Genomic DNA, 15,306 nt, shown 5'->3' on the forward strand with positions numbered 1-15,306 from the left:
ACTTCCCAATGGAGAATGAGCAGCGATGACGACGACAACGACGATGATGCTGATGATGATGATGACGATAATGGTGAAACTGAAACATCGAGATACGACTTTCCGTTCCAGATTTGCGACGCACTCCATCCGTTCCTTCCCGTGAACGGATCGCTCGACAGTCTCTCGTTTTCACCCGGAACAACAGGCAGTCCTCTCCTCCAGTGCAAAAGGGAAGTGTGCTCCGTGTGTGTGTGTGTGTGTGTGTGTGTGTGTGTGTGTGTGTATGTGTGTATGTGTGTGTGCGTGCGTGCGTGCGTGTGTTTGCATGTGAACGAGTGTATGACTGGGATGAAATAGGAGGAGAGAGTGTGTTCTTGGCTGCGTGTTGTGTGTGACGTGAACCTAAATGTGTCCTCTTTTTTGTACGATATGAGGTGTGTGAGGGTGTGTGTGTGTGTGTGTGTGTGTGAGGGTGAACAGGCGTAGAGAAAGCAACATTATCTGCAGGCGCACGAGTCGACGGTCATGTTTGGGTAGACTTTGAGCACCACGTTCTTGTCCTCGTCGAAGAAGAGGATGCTGAGAGAGGACATCTTCTCGGGGACGCAGCAGGGCTCGGGGATGCCCGGCACCACCCCCACCGCCCTCACTATGCTCTGGATGGTGGCGTGGTTGGAGGGCTTCAGGGCCTGGAGAAGAGAGGCGAAGTAATTGTCAGTGAGTGTGAAAATTACAGTTTCCATTCCCAAAAAAACACCATATATCCATTTTGAAAATGTTTTTTCTAGCAGGATTTTTTTTGTTAGTATAGAGTACCGGACTAAAACTCGGGGGAAAAGGTGTCTGAGTTAAATGTTTCATGGTCTCTTCTGATTCTGAATATGGCTGAATCGCTTGGTTTGACCAAGTCAAACTCTTTTTAGAAGGGTTTTTCAAAACGTCTATGGGGAAAATGAATGGGGAATGAAGTCCCTGCGTTATGCATTATCATGCATTATCAATCTGCACAGGACCGTTTCCTCATCACTTAAGTCAGGAGACTTAACCTGCATTATCAATCTGCACAGGCCAGTTTAATCATCACTTAAGTCAGAAGACTTAACCTGCATTATCAATCTGCACAGGCCTGTTTAATCATCACTTAAGGTCAAGTCAAGAACAGATTTTAAAGGAGCAACATGGAGGAGAAACTATATGCTTGTTGATCCAACATGTCTCTGTGAAGAGTGCCGCAGGGATGACAGATTTTTGTCGGCCAACCCGGAAGTTAGCATCAACCCTTTTCCCTTAAAAAAAAAAAAAAAAATCAATCAATTTTTCTCCCCAATTGTACTTGGCCAATTCCACCTGCTGTGCTGGTAGTTGCTCCACTCACTCTGCCGATCTGGGGAGAGTTGTAGACCAGCACATGCTTCCTCCAATACATGTGCGGTCGCCAGCCGCTTCTTTTCACCTGACAGAGAGGAGTTTCACCGGCAGGACATAGCACGTGGGACGATCATGCTATTCCCCCCAGTTCCCCTCCCCCCCAAACAAGAGCCCCGACCGACTAGGAGAGGCGCTAGAGCAGCGGCCGGGACTCATACCCCTAATCCGGTTTACCACCCGCAGACACGGCCAATTATGTCTGTAGGAACGTCCGACCAAGCCGGAGGTACCACTGCCAGGAATTGAGCCCGGGTCTCTGCGGTGGTAGGCGAGTGTTTTTACCTCTACACTAGCCAGATGCCGCCATGCAAAATAAGGTCTGTGGATCATCTGGATAAGATCATCTACTACACAAATGTTTTTTGTCGGGTCAATCCAATTGCCAGAAATCACGATCGTCTGAAAACGCTCTTCTTTAATTGCTAAATACAAAGGTCTGAGTTTCATCAGCTTTTCTTAACCACAGAGCTTATTTCACACAGCAGCCCGTTCAAAAAAAAAAACACACTGACTTTGAGACGAGGGAAGCGGGAAGCGGGCTTTAGGACTCATTCCTGCAGCGGTCTATAGATCAAAGGCGGTGTGGGAGAGGTGTCTCCGCCCCCAGCAGTTAACACCTGTGTGTGCACGTCACCTGCTCGGCCGTCTCTCAGACCTCGGTGAGATCCAATGAGTGACAGACAGGCTTCTTCCCACAAATCACCAATACCCCGGGTTCGAGCTCCTCCTAATAGCTGCTATTTAGCAGCTTCTAAAGAGGCAGAACATCACAGGGCTGCCTGACTACACAGCAGACCGGTGGGGGTGGAGGTGGGGGCGGGGGCGGGGGGCAGTTGCCTCGGGCCTCGACTTCTGGGACTAATTACATCCGACTACAAAGGCAGGCGACTCCCAGCTAATGAATTAAGTGGATGAAACCTGTGCATTCCGGCCATGTTTAAAATAGCTGTGATCTTATCTCGTCACCGGGGCCACAAGCTGCGAGGGGAGCTGAAGGAGGGGTTTCTTTTCTTTGTTCACCTTCCTTCTCTCTTTCCTCGACACGTTCATAAAGCCCTATGATGCTCGCATGTGAGGAGATGCCTTCAAGGACAGCTCAAAAGAGTCTTGACATGCTTCCATCATGGTCCTTGTTCCCTCTGACTCTGCAGGGTTAGACTTTAAAATGGTAAAAATGGTAAATGGCCTGCATTTTATATAGCGCTTTTATCCAAAGCGCTTTATAATCAGTAGGTGCATTCACCCATTCACACACTGATGGCGGCAGGTTACCACGCAGGGTGCTGGCACACCATAAGGAGCAATTTGGGGTTCAGTGTCTTGCCCAAGGACACTTCGACATGCAGAGACATGGAGGAGCCGGGAATCGAACCACCGACCTCTTTCATCCAAAGCGATTAGTGACGACCCGCTCTACCTCATGAGCTACAGCCGCCCCACTTTAAGTTCTATTTCGTCGTTGTCGTGCCAGGACCTCGAATGTCACTTTTTTCACTTTTTTTTTTTTTTTTGGCATAAATCAGTGCCATTGGTCACCCTTCACGTCTCTGTGTGGTTTTTACCAAATGCAACCAATGGAAAAGCATTCAAACGAGCTTGTGAGTAAATCTCGTAATGCCATTCGCCCTCAATCTGTCAGTCAAACCTCGAAATTCGTCCCCTACCTCCGTCTGTACCCCCCCACGCAGGACAGTAAACGCGGAAAAGTCACACGGCAGACGTGCTGTGTATTTCTCATATCGTTTTGACTAATCCTGGCTTCCTCTGACGTTAATAGATCAATCAAATGTTTTCCAGTTATTCCTAGGCTGCAAACTTGTTTTAACATGCAAATCAGAGTGTTTTCTGACGAGAATAAAGTAATGTTAACGCTACGTTATGTCAGACTGTTCTCATCCCAATGCCAAAGCCCCCGCCTCGGCCATGAGAGGCGAGGGGCACTGCTGCCACTGCTGCGCGCGCCCCCGCGGCCCGGAGCTTGGGGCTCATGCATGAGCATACCACTATCTCCCGCCTGACTGGCCGGGAGATAGTGCTTCCAAGTCGGACTGATAATATAAACAACATCATTTGAGCTTATCCAGGTAAGATATTAATAAAGTAATGACACATTCAGCGGGGAAACTAACTATAATTAAGACACGTGCCAACTTTGACGACGTTTGGTTCAGTATTTTAAGAGCAAACAGGTTTTTTAACTTCCTGAAAAGTTGCTGTTTTGGAGATTCGAGGTCCTGGCACAACAGCGACGATTTGTAGGACAGACATCTCCTGTGGAAGGGGTAGGTTAAGGGTTTATACTGGGTTTTATCCAATTAAGCAGGACTGATTTTTCATCATTTGTTACGACGCCTATTTGGATGTAATCATTGTAGTCTTAAAGGAGAACTTCACCAAAAAACAACGCTGATTTATTTTGACCAATGATGTCATTTGTGCATGAATGACATCAGTGGTCGACAACTGAACTCAAATCAGCTCTCAATAACTGTCAAACTAAATGAATGTGAGAACGCTTGACAGTTTTCAGATATGTGCAAGATCATGTACAAAATAAATCAGCATTGTTTTTCGGTGAAGTGTCCCTTTAAGTCTTATTAATATCAACTTTTTACTGCATGCATGCCTGCTAAACTAGTACCTCACATTGGACGCACAATTTGTAGCTATTTAAAAAAAATTGGTTTATGATGAATCACATTCAAGAATTAAAGGCCTCCTCCACTCAAGATGTGTTTTTCTTCTTGTTCCTTCAGGTGGATGTCTGAGCTTCTCTGTGCTGAATGATGTCTGTGCAGAGTTTGACACTAGAAGCTGTTTTCACAATCATCTGCTCAAAGTGGAAAGGTTCTCTGTGCTCACTGAAAAGGCGATTTCCTACAAGCATGATTTGTGACATCACAAATACTTGGAGCCAATCCCTGTCCAGTATTCAGCAGTTCAACTTTAGAAATGAACAATATTTGCTCATTTACAGATTCTGGAATTTTTAATGAGAGAGAAGGAGCTCATTTTAAGGATTTTAAAAAGATAATTTTAATTTTTTTGGGGAAACCATGTCAAAGTTGAGTATTTTTTTACTGGATTTCACGCGAGATCATGAGATATCATGTGATCTCACACGACAAACAAAACCAACCTAACCTGACGCCAAAATAAATACTCTAAAATACTCTAACCGTTATAGAGTATTTTATATACATTTTAAAACATGACTTTAGGGGGTCTTTAATTATCTGCAGTATTAATGCAGGATATGTTTTATAATCTATAATAATTCGAATAATTCCCAACCACGTGAGGACTAATAGGGAGGTAGTTATGTCTAAAGTTATGCATGTTTAAAAAAATGAGTTTGACTAAAGATAAGATAAAGACTTCAGAAAGATGTGAAATAAATGGCACTGATAGCGCAGCCTGGCCTCTCCCACTCACATAATGCCATGCTCACGCTGGCTGAATGCAAATAGTGTTGAATATATATTTATACAGTGATATGTATAATCTTATGTCTATTGTCTTGCACTCTATGAGGTCCTGGTCTCCTTCTACCATTCGTATGTCAGTATATGAGTTGTCAATATGCTTCTAATATCTCCCAATGCATCTAAGATACATTCCTGTACTGTATAATTAATCATGGTTGGTGACAAAAGAGATTTTGAATCTGACATGAAAACTGAAAAGGGGACCACCAGATGGTGCTATAGGGTTCAAATGTAAGAGGGCTGTTGGCCACAGTAGTAGGGCCTTACCAGCACCTGGCCTTCAACATGTAAACTATTGACATTCAAGTAAAACAACAGATTCCCAGGAATGTTGGACAGGCGAGATACACACCATACAAACACGCCACGTGTGTGCACTGTGCAGCATTCACATTCACATAGAAAAGGGCTCACCTTTGGCATGGGGAACTGACAGGACCCTGAGCAATAGTAGGCGTCAAAGGACTTGGGCGAAATAATCCACTCGCTCCAGCCGATGTCGGCAAAGTCCACTTTCAGGTACCTCCGCGCGCAGTTCCTGGGCTCGTTCCACTGCTTCTTGCGCGCCTTTTTAATGGTCTGCTCATCGAACTGCAGCAGGGGCATCTTATGCCGCTGATTCTTGCGTGTCTTTTTCCGCGGCCGACGGGCCTGCTTGTTTTCAAACGGCTCGTACGGGCTGGTCTCATCCCAGCCGGTCGTCTCGTACGGGTATTCTGGCCCGGGGAGTTCGTTGTTTTGTAGCGGGAGCAGAACATTAACCGAATTAACGGAACGCTTACGTCTAGGCCGCAGCAGCTGCTGCTGCGCGGTGTTATTGCGCACGTGCAGTCCCAGTTTATGGAAGCCGGGTGCGAGTGAGCCCTCTCCTGCCCCCGAGTGGTGCCTCTGCAGAGTGGTCACCACACTTTCGGGTTCCGAGATGGCAGAGTCGTTGGCGTAGACCAAGATGTAGGGCGAGCGGTCAGAGAGGAGCCTCTTCCAAGGCCGGGGTCCTTGCGAGGCCACGTCGATTCCGATGAGCAGCTCGTCGTGGTGTTTGGCCTGGTTGACCACGCGAGTGATGTCCTTCCACTGCCAAGATATGAAGTCCCTGTACAGCGTGGACACGTTGATGACAAAGTGTCCCAGAGTCCTCGTCTTGTTATCCACAGAGGCAAAACTCCAGATGACCATTTGGATGTGTCCGTGTCTCCTGGGGCCGTGACGCCCACAGCTTTTGGACCTGGAGCACCCGTGGGTGCTGTTCTGAAGGTCTCCAATGTAATAGTGGAGCGTGGCTGACAGAACATCTTCTGACTTGGTGAGGGAGGTCAGGTTGAAAATCTGCAGCTGCTTCTTGTTGATAGTGCCTGTGTAGATAATGAAGAACAGATCATTTACACACAGCAACACAGTTGTCCAGTAGAAGTCAGAGGGGCCTTCTGTGTCAAAGTAGGCCTATTCATTTAAACCTGTGGTTTTCTAACTTCTTCACATCAAGGACACCAGCCTAAACTGACATAAATTAGACCACGGACCCCCATTTGATAAGATTTTCCCCCAGGGACCCTCATCTGATACAATTTTTGCTTTTAGATGTTTTGTTACAGAAAGTGTATGAAACCCATGACCAAACAGTCATACATTCTGTCTGTGTTATTATGCATGGGATTATAGTGAAATTATTATTCCCCTTTTTGCTGGATGCCCCTCAAGGACCCCTGGGGCTCCCCGGATGGACCTCACTTTGAGGACCACAGATTTAAACCTGGATATGTTTACAAGCCTGATCAAAAGTTAGGCTTCAATGATTAAAGATCATGACACATAGCTGCCAGTCAATAGGAGGCAGTATAGGCTCCTCTAACAAACTCAACATGCAATCTGATAGTTGTTAATAAAGCCCACCTCCAAGTGATAATAACACAGTGTAGCCTGCAAACGATTTAGAGCTTATCAGATTTATTGTAACACTACCTGGAATCAATAATCACCTTCAAAAGCAGTAACCCACCACCTGCAAGGTGATCCTGCGCTTAAACCTACTGTACAACATCGCATGTTTGGCATGTTGCCAGATACACTTCCCAACTCCCAAGGCAAATCATATCGTTAAATCCCAAGAGTTAAAACAATTGTCTGGCCAAGTGGTGTTGGCATGCAAAGGTCTGATACAGAACCTCTGTTCAAATCCTGCCCAAAGGCTAACAGGTTGCTGGCATTTCACAACAAGGACTGGATCAACAGGTGGATTTCACTCTCAGCTGAGTAGATCAGCATATGGCAGTGAGACGTTACCCGGTTGTGTCCTTCAAGACCTAAAACGGAAAAATAAAGCCTTATCTACGGCTATCAGTCTGTATTTTCAATATGCGTAAAATGCGCACATTTGTGGAGACATTCTCCATTGCGCTTTGAAAGTGCGGATAAATACAGATGAGAAACATTTCCAATCCATTTCCAATCAAATTTAACACATTTCATGCACTAATTATGCATGTAAGCCCTTTCTCGCTTGATATGAGTCGTGTTATCAATATGCGTAAATGGGCAGATTTTTTTTGGATACATACCCCAGTGCGCTTTGAAACTGCGGACCGTGTTGCCGTCTTTGAAGGGAAAGCCAGCCTGGTTGTACTTGTCGTAAAGCATCTGCATGTGTTCCGTCATTGTATCCTGTAAAAGCAGATCTCCGTCTTCCTTCGTCGGATGCGTTTTATCCACCGAATGCGTAAAATCCACCTTTCTTCTCGCATCTAAATGCTCTTTTTTCAACATCGCGCAGTATCCAACGCACAGACAGCTCCATCCGTAAGTCAGCACAAGCAGAAACCGATAGAGAGCCATGCTTGAGCCACAACGGAGCGACCTTTTACAAAGGTAACTTGGCTGCTGGTGGTCAAACAAAACAACACAAGTTGTGGAAAACTGAGCGCGTTTCCAAAAAAAGTGGTTCCTATCTCCAAAAAAACATCATCGCATGAAGAAGAGAGTTCTGTTAGAAAATGATAGCATCACCTCTGGGACAAGACATCGCAGCAGGAGAGGAAGGTGAGGGGGGAAATAGAGTAATCCACGTTCTCTCTTTTTCTCTCTTGTTTGGAGATTAGAAGGTCTAATTGCTCTAAATTCACTTAATGAGTGAGAAAGTCCCGGCGCTTAGAATAAGGTGTAGGAGCCTACTAGGTGCAGTAGTAGCACTAAGGGAGCGAAGCTCTTGGTTTTGTATCCGAGGTCTTGGCTGATCTCAGGACCAGCAGCCAACCGTCCCCCTTCTCAGCTTTCATTGAAGGTAAAGCATGTTGTGCTTGGTATTATAGGGCTTGTGGGACCAGCTGGGTATTCCTCTCTCTCAGAGAGGGGGAGAGGGGGAGAGAGAGAGAGGGAGAGAAAGAGAGAGAGAGAGAGAGAGAGAGAGAGAGAGAGAGAATAGTTTCCTGTTCAAGAACCCTTTTACGCAAATTCACACTGGGGACAAATTATCCGGATTCATCACGATATTATGATATTATTATGATGTTGATCTTATTCAACACGTGGAGCGGCTGTCTTGTGGGATATCAATGCCTCCATCCAGAGGGACTTTATCCATTAAAGGATATTCCACAATTTGCTTGATATCCATTTAACACCAGAAAACTGGGGTTGACCACAGAGCAGCCCCTCTGTGCGCCCGTGAGTGCGTCATTTCTACTCCGCAAAGCTGTGCCTGTGCGCCTGGCCGCGCTGCTGAATGAAGCGGCTTATTGTCGGTATTAAAGGCTCTCTCTCCTATTTAGTTTAGTTGAATGGAGTTAAGCACACACATCCTGTAGCATCACGGTCCGGTCCGGATGCTGTACTGCGTCCCCCCCCCCCCCCCCCCCAAACAGCAGATTCATGCGGGGTTTAAACACCCCACCCCCCGCCACCCGGCTTCTCTTTCAGGGGCACTCGGGAGGAAATGATTATAGGCCCGTTTCCCCGCCCTTGGACATCTGATGGCAATAATATTAGCATGGCATGTCCTTCATAGCAGTCAACACACTGAAGGGATTTAACCTCTTCAGCTGAGGAGAGATGAGATGGAGACATTCAAAATAAACAACAACAAACAAAACCGCAGGGCGGACACTTTCTGGACTATTGGAAGAGATTTGAATGAGATAACATTGTATTAGATAGGCCTACAGATGTTGTTGTGAGTTTTAATGGGGATTTTTTTTTTTTTTTCTGCTTTCATTTTGTTTATTTTTCTTGAAGCTAGTGGTATTTATTTTATGTCAGTCGCATCGTTTGCCGATGCAGCGCTAAAACTACTTTTAAAATGGTACCGTGCCTAAATGGTGCCTGAAGATGAACCTATACCATATATATATATATATATATATATATATATATATATATATATATATACACACACACACACACACACACACACACACACACACACACACACACACACACACACACACACACACACATATATACACACACATACATTCCTTGTATGTACATACTTTGCCAATAAAGCTGATTCTGATACATGTGGATCAGCAGAGGCCTACTAGGCTACATACAAGTCATCCATTGCTGCTACTTGCAGTGTTTTGTGAAATCAGGACAGGGATATTAATTCAGAACAGTAGAGTGTTTGAATATGAATTTGCATTATGCTGAAGCATCATAGTGTGAAAATTGCTTGTCCCTGTATGTGCTGAAATATGAAAGTCTGACAGGGTTAAAACAGGCCAGATTACAAGCAGACAGTAGTTGAAACTGGGTCAGTTACTTTACTGTGTCTATCTGTATCTCAGGCATTTCAACCTGAATCACCTCTTTACCTCATGTTGTGTATATTAGGGGCAAGTTAGGCCTCCGACTAATAAACCACGCTTCAGCTGAAACCCCAACAGCTTAAATGCCCAATAAAGGAAGTGGAGAGGGATACAGCCATTTGGTTTTCCTTATTTAATTGAAACTTTATTGTGAAATCCTGACTATTTACAGACACATGATCTGTCTGAGTGACTTCTAAATGACTTGTTCTCTTGCGGTTTTCCTTATTTAATTGAATCTTGATTGTGAAATCTCAACTATTTACACAGACACATTATTTACAGACACATGATCTGTCTGAGTGACTTCTACATGACTTGTTCTCTTGCGGTTTTCCTTATTTAATTGAAACTTTATTGTGAAATCTCAACTATTTACAGACAAATGATCTGTCTGAGTGACTTCTAAATGAGGGGTTACGTCTTCCATGAGAGGTGAGGCAAATAAAAAGTGGCCCGTGCATTTCACAAGCCTTATACTTGCTTGTTTGTCCGTGTGCCACCACCCACCTAACTTTCAGTTGCCTATTTTTTCATGTGCACATCTGCTGTTTTGATTGGTCGGTGTTTGGAACGACTTGTGCCACTTGGAGGGAGGGCAGAGGAGCGGGCGGTTTCATCACTGCTGTTGGGCCGCATGAATAGAAGAATGCAGAGCAGATATAGAGTACCACAGGAATGAGTCCGGAAGACTTAGCACTTCTGGCTCTGATGTGTCAAAGTCAATGGGATTTTTGTATGGGGATGTTAAGTGCTGCTTCAAATAATGTCTATGGTTAACAAAAGTTTATGAAACAGCGATGTTTGTGTTCAGCAAGATCATCTTCACAAATGAAGACCACTTCTATGATTTTTGAAGACTAAATGCATTTTTTCTCTCAAGGTGATTTTCAGAAAATGCTTCAAAAGTAATAAAAGTGGTCCTCATTTGTGAAGATTATCTCGCTGAACACAAACATCGCTGTTTCATAAACTTTTGTTAGAACCACAGGCCTTATTTCATGCATTCAACCGCAAATTCCCATACAAAAGAAACATCTGGTTAAGCCTACAAAAATGTGTCATGATAGGCTACTCTATGGCTATATGGTTGGGAGTTCCAAAAATGATGATTCTAAAGGAATCGTGTTGGGTGCTTGAATTTGAGGGAATGGGTCCTGGGAAGTCCTGGAGTTTGATGTTGAAGCAGGTGTGGGAACACAACAGGGCTGACCAGACAAGACAGAACAGAAAACAGAGGAAGTAAAAAACAGCCTTCCCCCGTAACCCAGTCCATGAAGTCTATTAAAAAGTCCACAAGGCATTCAGCCGCCGCTGTTTATCCACACCCCAAAACAGAATCAAAGCCCACATCCACCAAAACCAGAACCCAGACCCCAAACCAAGAGTTTTACAGAACCAGAACCCACATCCCCCTTCTCTGTCATCTTTCACCATACACATTATTTCAATGAGGCCACTGGATAATAGTCAACATGATATAATTCAGTCAAAACAAACAAACAGACAAACAGATGCCGCCATTGGACGTCTGGCCTGGTATCTACACTAGTCAGCTGACAGAGGTTTGTGTTACAATGTTGTCATTTGTTTCAACCTCCTCATGTTGGAGACAGAAGTGGCAGCAGAGGAGATGCAGGATAGAAGCAGGGCATGTAGGGGAACTTCTAAAGCAGGTGCCTCTGTCACAGATATACTGTTATTTTAGTCTTCATCCCATCCTTCAGCTGTCACAGCTTTCCTTCTGGGACTCAGTCTGATCACTGAAACACTGACTCACTCACTCACTCTGTATCACTGACTCACTGACTCACTCACTCTGTATCACTGAAACACTGACTCTGATCACTGACTCACTGACTCACTCACTCTGTATCACTGAAACACTCTGTATCACTGAAACACTGACTCACTCACTCTGTATCACTGACTCACTCACTCTGTATCACTGACACACTGACTCACTCACTCTGTATCACTGAAACACTGACTCTGATCACTGACTCACTGACTCACTGACTCACTCTGTATCACTGACTCACTGAACACACATGTGTTCTGTGGAGCCGTTTGAATCGGGGGCATTGAGTTGTCAATAGTTGATGTACTGTATGTAATAAAGTGAACATGATCACCACAGATGGGACTTTAAATGGATACCAACATTTCCGACTAAATGGGAAAAGTATGTTTATTAATATTTCATTTCATCAAACAGTCATTGTTCCATTTGAAGGCTTTGCAAATAATTTAATTTCTACAGGAAACTGACATTTTCTGAGCAAGCCTACTTAATAAAGGCCAAATTAGTTTTCAGCCATTGGACATAGCTGAGGTTACTTGTGGCGGGGCTTGATTCCTAGCATGTGTTTCATTCATAAAAGCAAAAGCAAAAAAAAAAAAAAAATCCAATCTAAACTAAGTAAAGGGGAGGAGCCAGCAGGTTATTTGTAAACTTCTCGTCCATTGAAAAAGCAAACTGTCAGAGTGACTGACTAATATGTAAATGACAGAGCACTTTGATGTCCCGTAAAGTCTGCCTGGCATCTGGGAACATGCGGAATGTTTTAAGCCCATTTCCCTTCGCTTTGTGAAGACTGGCAGCATTCTTCTAGTCCAATTGCAGCTACCGCAGCCTGGGGGAGGACATAAAAGCACCCCCATCCTCTTTCAAAGCTCTTACGCCTTTCATTTGTTTAGACAAACAGCCTGAAACATGCCGGGGCCTCGGGATGAGACCAGCCTGGGGTCCCCCGAGCAGGTTCCTGCCCCTAACTAAGACCACCGCTTTGGGGACAGCAACACAAACTGGGCCCAAACTGGGCCGCCTGGTCGGAATACAAACTATTACAGGCCTTTAACATGTGTGTGTGTTTGCTTTGGCTGAACTGAAACGCACTCCTTCACAACTCACGTCCAGTTTCGGGGTATACGCTTGCAAAGTCATAGCAGACTTATTATAACTGTAAAACGGAGTGTCCCGAGCAGCATGGTAACGCGGGCGGCCCGCACTCACGCACTTGGCAGACTGAGTGCGAGCTGCGGTCGCTCCCAGCCGAGCCGCCAGTCGGCCAGAAAATACTTCATTAACAGTCTGGCAACGCTGAAATAACAGTCGTTATCTTGAACGTGTTTCTCTAACTTCAAGGATAAGTTCAACCTAAAGTGAAAATCCAGTCATCATCTCCTCCTCACCCCGTGCTGATGGAAGGCAGGTGAAGGTTTTTAGAGGTTCACAGCAAAACACTGTTGCAGAATTCTCCTAAACAATTGAAGTGGATGGGGTCCAACTTTTAAAAACGTAAAAAAAAAAAAAGAAAAAAAAAGAGAAAATGCTTCCATAGTGCTCACCTGGCGTAGTCCAAGTCTACACAAGCCCCGAGATGCCAAGTTGATTTGAAAATACATACTTTTACACCCTGTTCTTAGCTGAAACCTTCACTGTGGCAGGCTACAGTAGCTATCCTTTTGCTCCTTCATTCTTCCTATGGCTACATTGCAGATTTAAAGCTAAAAACAGGGTGTAAAAATGGCATCTTTTCAAGTCAACTTGGCATCTCAGGGCTTGTGGAGACTTGGATTACACCAGGTGAGTATTATGGAAGCATTTTTTCTCCTGTTATTTTTTTATTACGTTTGAAAGTTGGACCCCATGCACTTCAATTGTTTAGGAGAAACTGTGTTTTGCTGTGAAGCTCCACAAATGTTCTATGGACTAAAAAACGTCACCCGTCCGCCCATCAGCATGGGGGTGAGTAGATGAGGACTGAACTTTCATTTTTGGGTGAACTTATGCTTTAATGGGAAGATGATTTCCCCAAATCTAAAGTGACATATAAGACAGTATGAAGTCTCTGGGTACATCTGCAAGTGGTCCAGCTGGTCCATCCACCTCCTGCTTCAGCTGAGAGCAGCTTCTTGCCTCCACACAGATGGTGTGCTATGAGAGATACGCACGCACACGATGGCTTTACTAAAACAACTTTTATTTCCATCAAATGAAAGGCCTCCAGTAATCTACAATATGTGCTTAATTGCAGTGTGAGTGGGCGTGCAGCAGCCTCTCAGGCCTGAGTTGTGTGAGCTGTGTCCGGGTCGCGTGGTCGTAGGCGTGCGGCAGCCTCTAAATGCACGTTCACACCATACGCCAAAGTAACGCCAAAGCCACGCAGTTTCAATTCAGCGTCCTTGTTAACAGGCGAGTCCGTTCACACCGGCCACACGCCACGCCAACGCCACGCCAAAGCCACGCTGATCCGATAGTTTCAGCTTCTGTTCTATTTTCCAAGCGTGCCGAGCGCTGAACCCGAGCTGCCAGGCAGGCAGTCAATGCAATTTGTGAGGGGTGGGAGGGGCCGGAGCAGCAGCTCCGAGCCGGCCGCTGAGGAAAAGAGACCGTTTCTGGTGTGACCGCTTTGGCGTCAGATCAGCTTGAGTCTGCTTCAAGCTTCAGTTCGGCATGGCTTTGGCGTATGGTGTATTCGGCCACTAAGGCCTGAGCTGTGTGAGCTGTGTCCGGGTCGCGTGGTCGTAGGCGTGTGGCAGCCTCTAAGGCCTGAGCTGTGTGAGCTGTGTCCGGGTCGCGTGGTCGTAGGCGTGCGGCAGCCTCTCTAAGGCCTGAGCTGTGTGAGCTGTGTCCGGGTCGCGTGGTCATAGGCGAGCGGCAGCCTCTCTAAGGCCTAAGCTGTGTGAGCTGAGTCCGGGTCGTGTGGTCGTAGGCGTGCGGCAGCCTCTCTAAGGTCGGAGCTGTGTGAGCTGTGTCCGGGTCGCGTGGTCGTAGGCGTGCGGCAGCCTCTAAGGCCTGAGCTGTGTGAGCTGTGTCCGGGTCGCGTGGTCGTAGAAGAGGACTTGGAGGTAGAGATCCGACTGAACAGGCGTCCTGCTCGAGCTCTCGCCAGGCGCCGCCTGCAACCCAAGCACACGTACAGCAGTTAGCAGGCTAGCTGGTCTGACGTCCTCATACTATCTATTCAATTTGACAGTTTAGCACATACGATTGAGCTAAAAGAAATCGGGTGCAGTTACTGACAATTATACTTGATTATTGGCCTGGCATTTGCACGTACATAACAAGCAATCCACCTCTGTGCAGTCTGGACAATGTTGCAGCTTGTGGCCTGTGAGATGTGATCATTTTAAGCCATGAACAACAGCCTCAGATATGTTAGCAATTAAACAAAACCATAGATAACAGCACATTTCTACGTAATAATAGGCATATTAAAAAAGAATGCCAATTGCAACATAATTTGACAGTTACCGTAAGGATTCATTTTCCAAATGTCTTTTTACTCTACTTTATGTCAAAACTGACACGGCCCCTCCACTAAGATGTGAAGTCCACAGCAGCTGGGAGCATTTATTTAAGGCTAAGTGTGTCAAAGGCCTGTAGTGGGAGTGGACACATAGCCAACCATTACACTCAATTGACACTTTTACCTCAAACACACTTGTGGGTGTCCTAATAAGTAACGCCGTCTTCAGTCTTCCTTCACAAGTTCAAAGCAACGTCAATAAAAATAGACCAATAAAAATTACCTCACAGAAGCATTCAAAGAAACTGGGGAAACGCTGGCGCGACTAAATGATAAGCATCTATTTTTATGGAA

General features: G+C 45.4%; 2 protein-coding genes across 2 annotated transcripts in view; both read right to left on the reverse strand.

The window, feature by feature from the left end:
* Positions 1-474: 474 nt before the first annotated feature.
* bmp3 (bone morphogenetic protein 3) lies at positions 475-7,727 on the reverse strand (the record flags this gene model as incomplete). Its single annotated transcript, XM_083644049.1, has 3 exons — positions 475-671; positions 5,313-6,250; positions 7,454-7,727. 3 exons carry the CDS (start codon positions 7,725-7,727, stop codon positions 480-482), a joined length of 1,404 nt encoding a protein of 467 aa, XP_083500175.1. The 3' UTR covers positions 475-479.
* Positions 7,728-14,491: 6,764 nt separating this feature from the next.
* cfap299 (cilia and flagella associated protein 299) overlaps positions 14,492-15,306 on the reverse strand; it is a gene marked incomplete at both ends in the record, with an annotated part of 114,369 nt that continues 113,554 nt past the window's right edge. The window contains one exon of the mRNA XM_083644712.1: positions 14,492-14,602. Coding sequence (XP_083500838.1) covers positions 14,492-14,602 — 111 coding nt within the window. The remainder of the gene's footprint in view (positions 14,603-15,306) is intronic.

This window comes from Poromitra crassiceps (assembly GCF_964638095.1).
Source record: "Poromitra crassiceps genome assembly, chromosome: 10".
NCBI classification, from domain to species: domain Eukaryota; kingdom Metazoa; phylum Chordata; class Actinopteri; order Beryciformes; family Melamphaidae; genus Poromitra; species Poromitra crassiceps.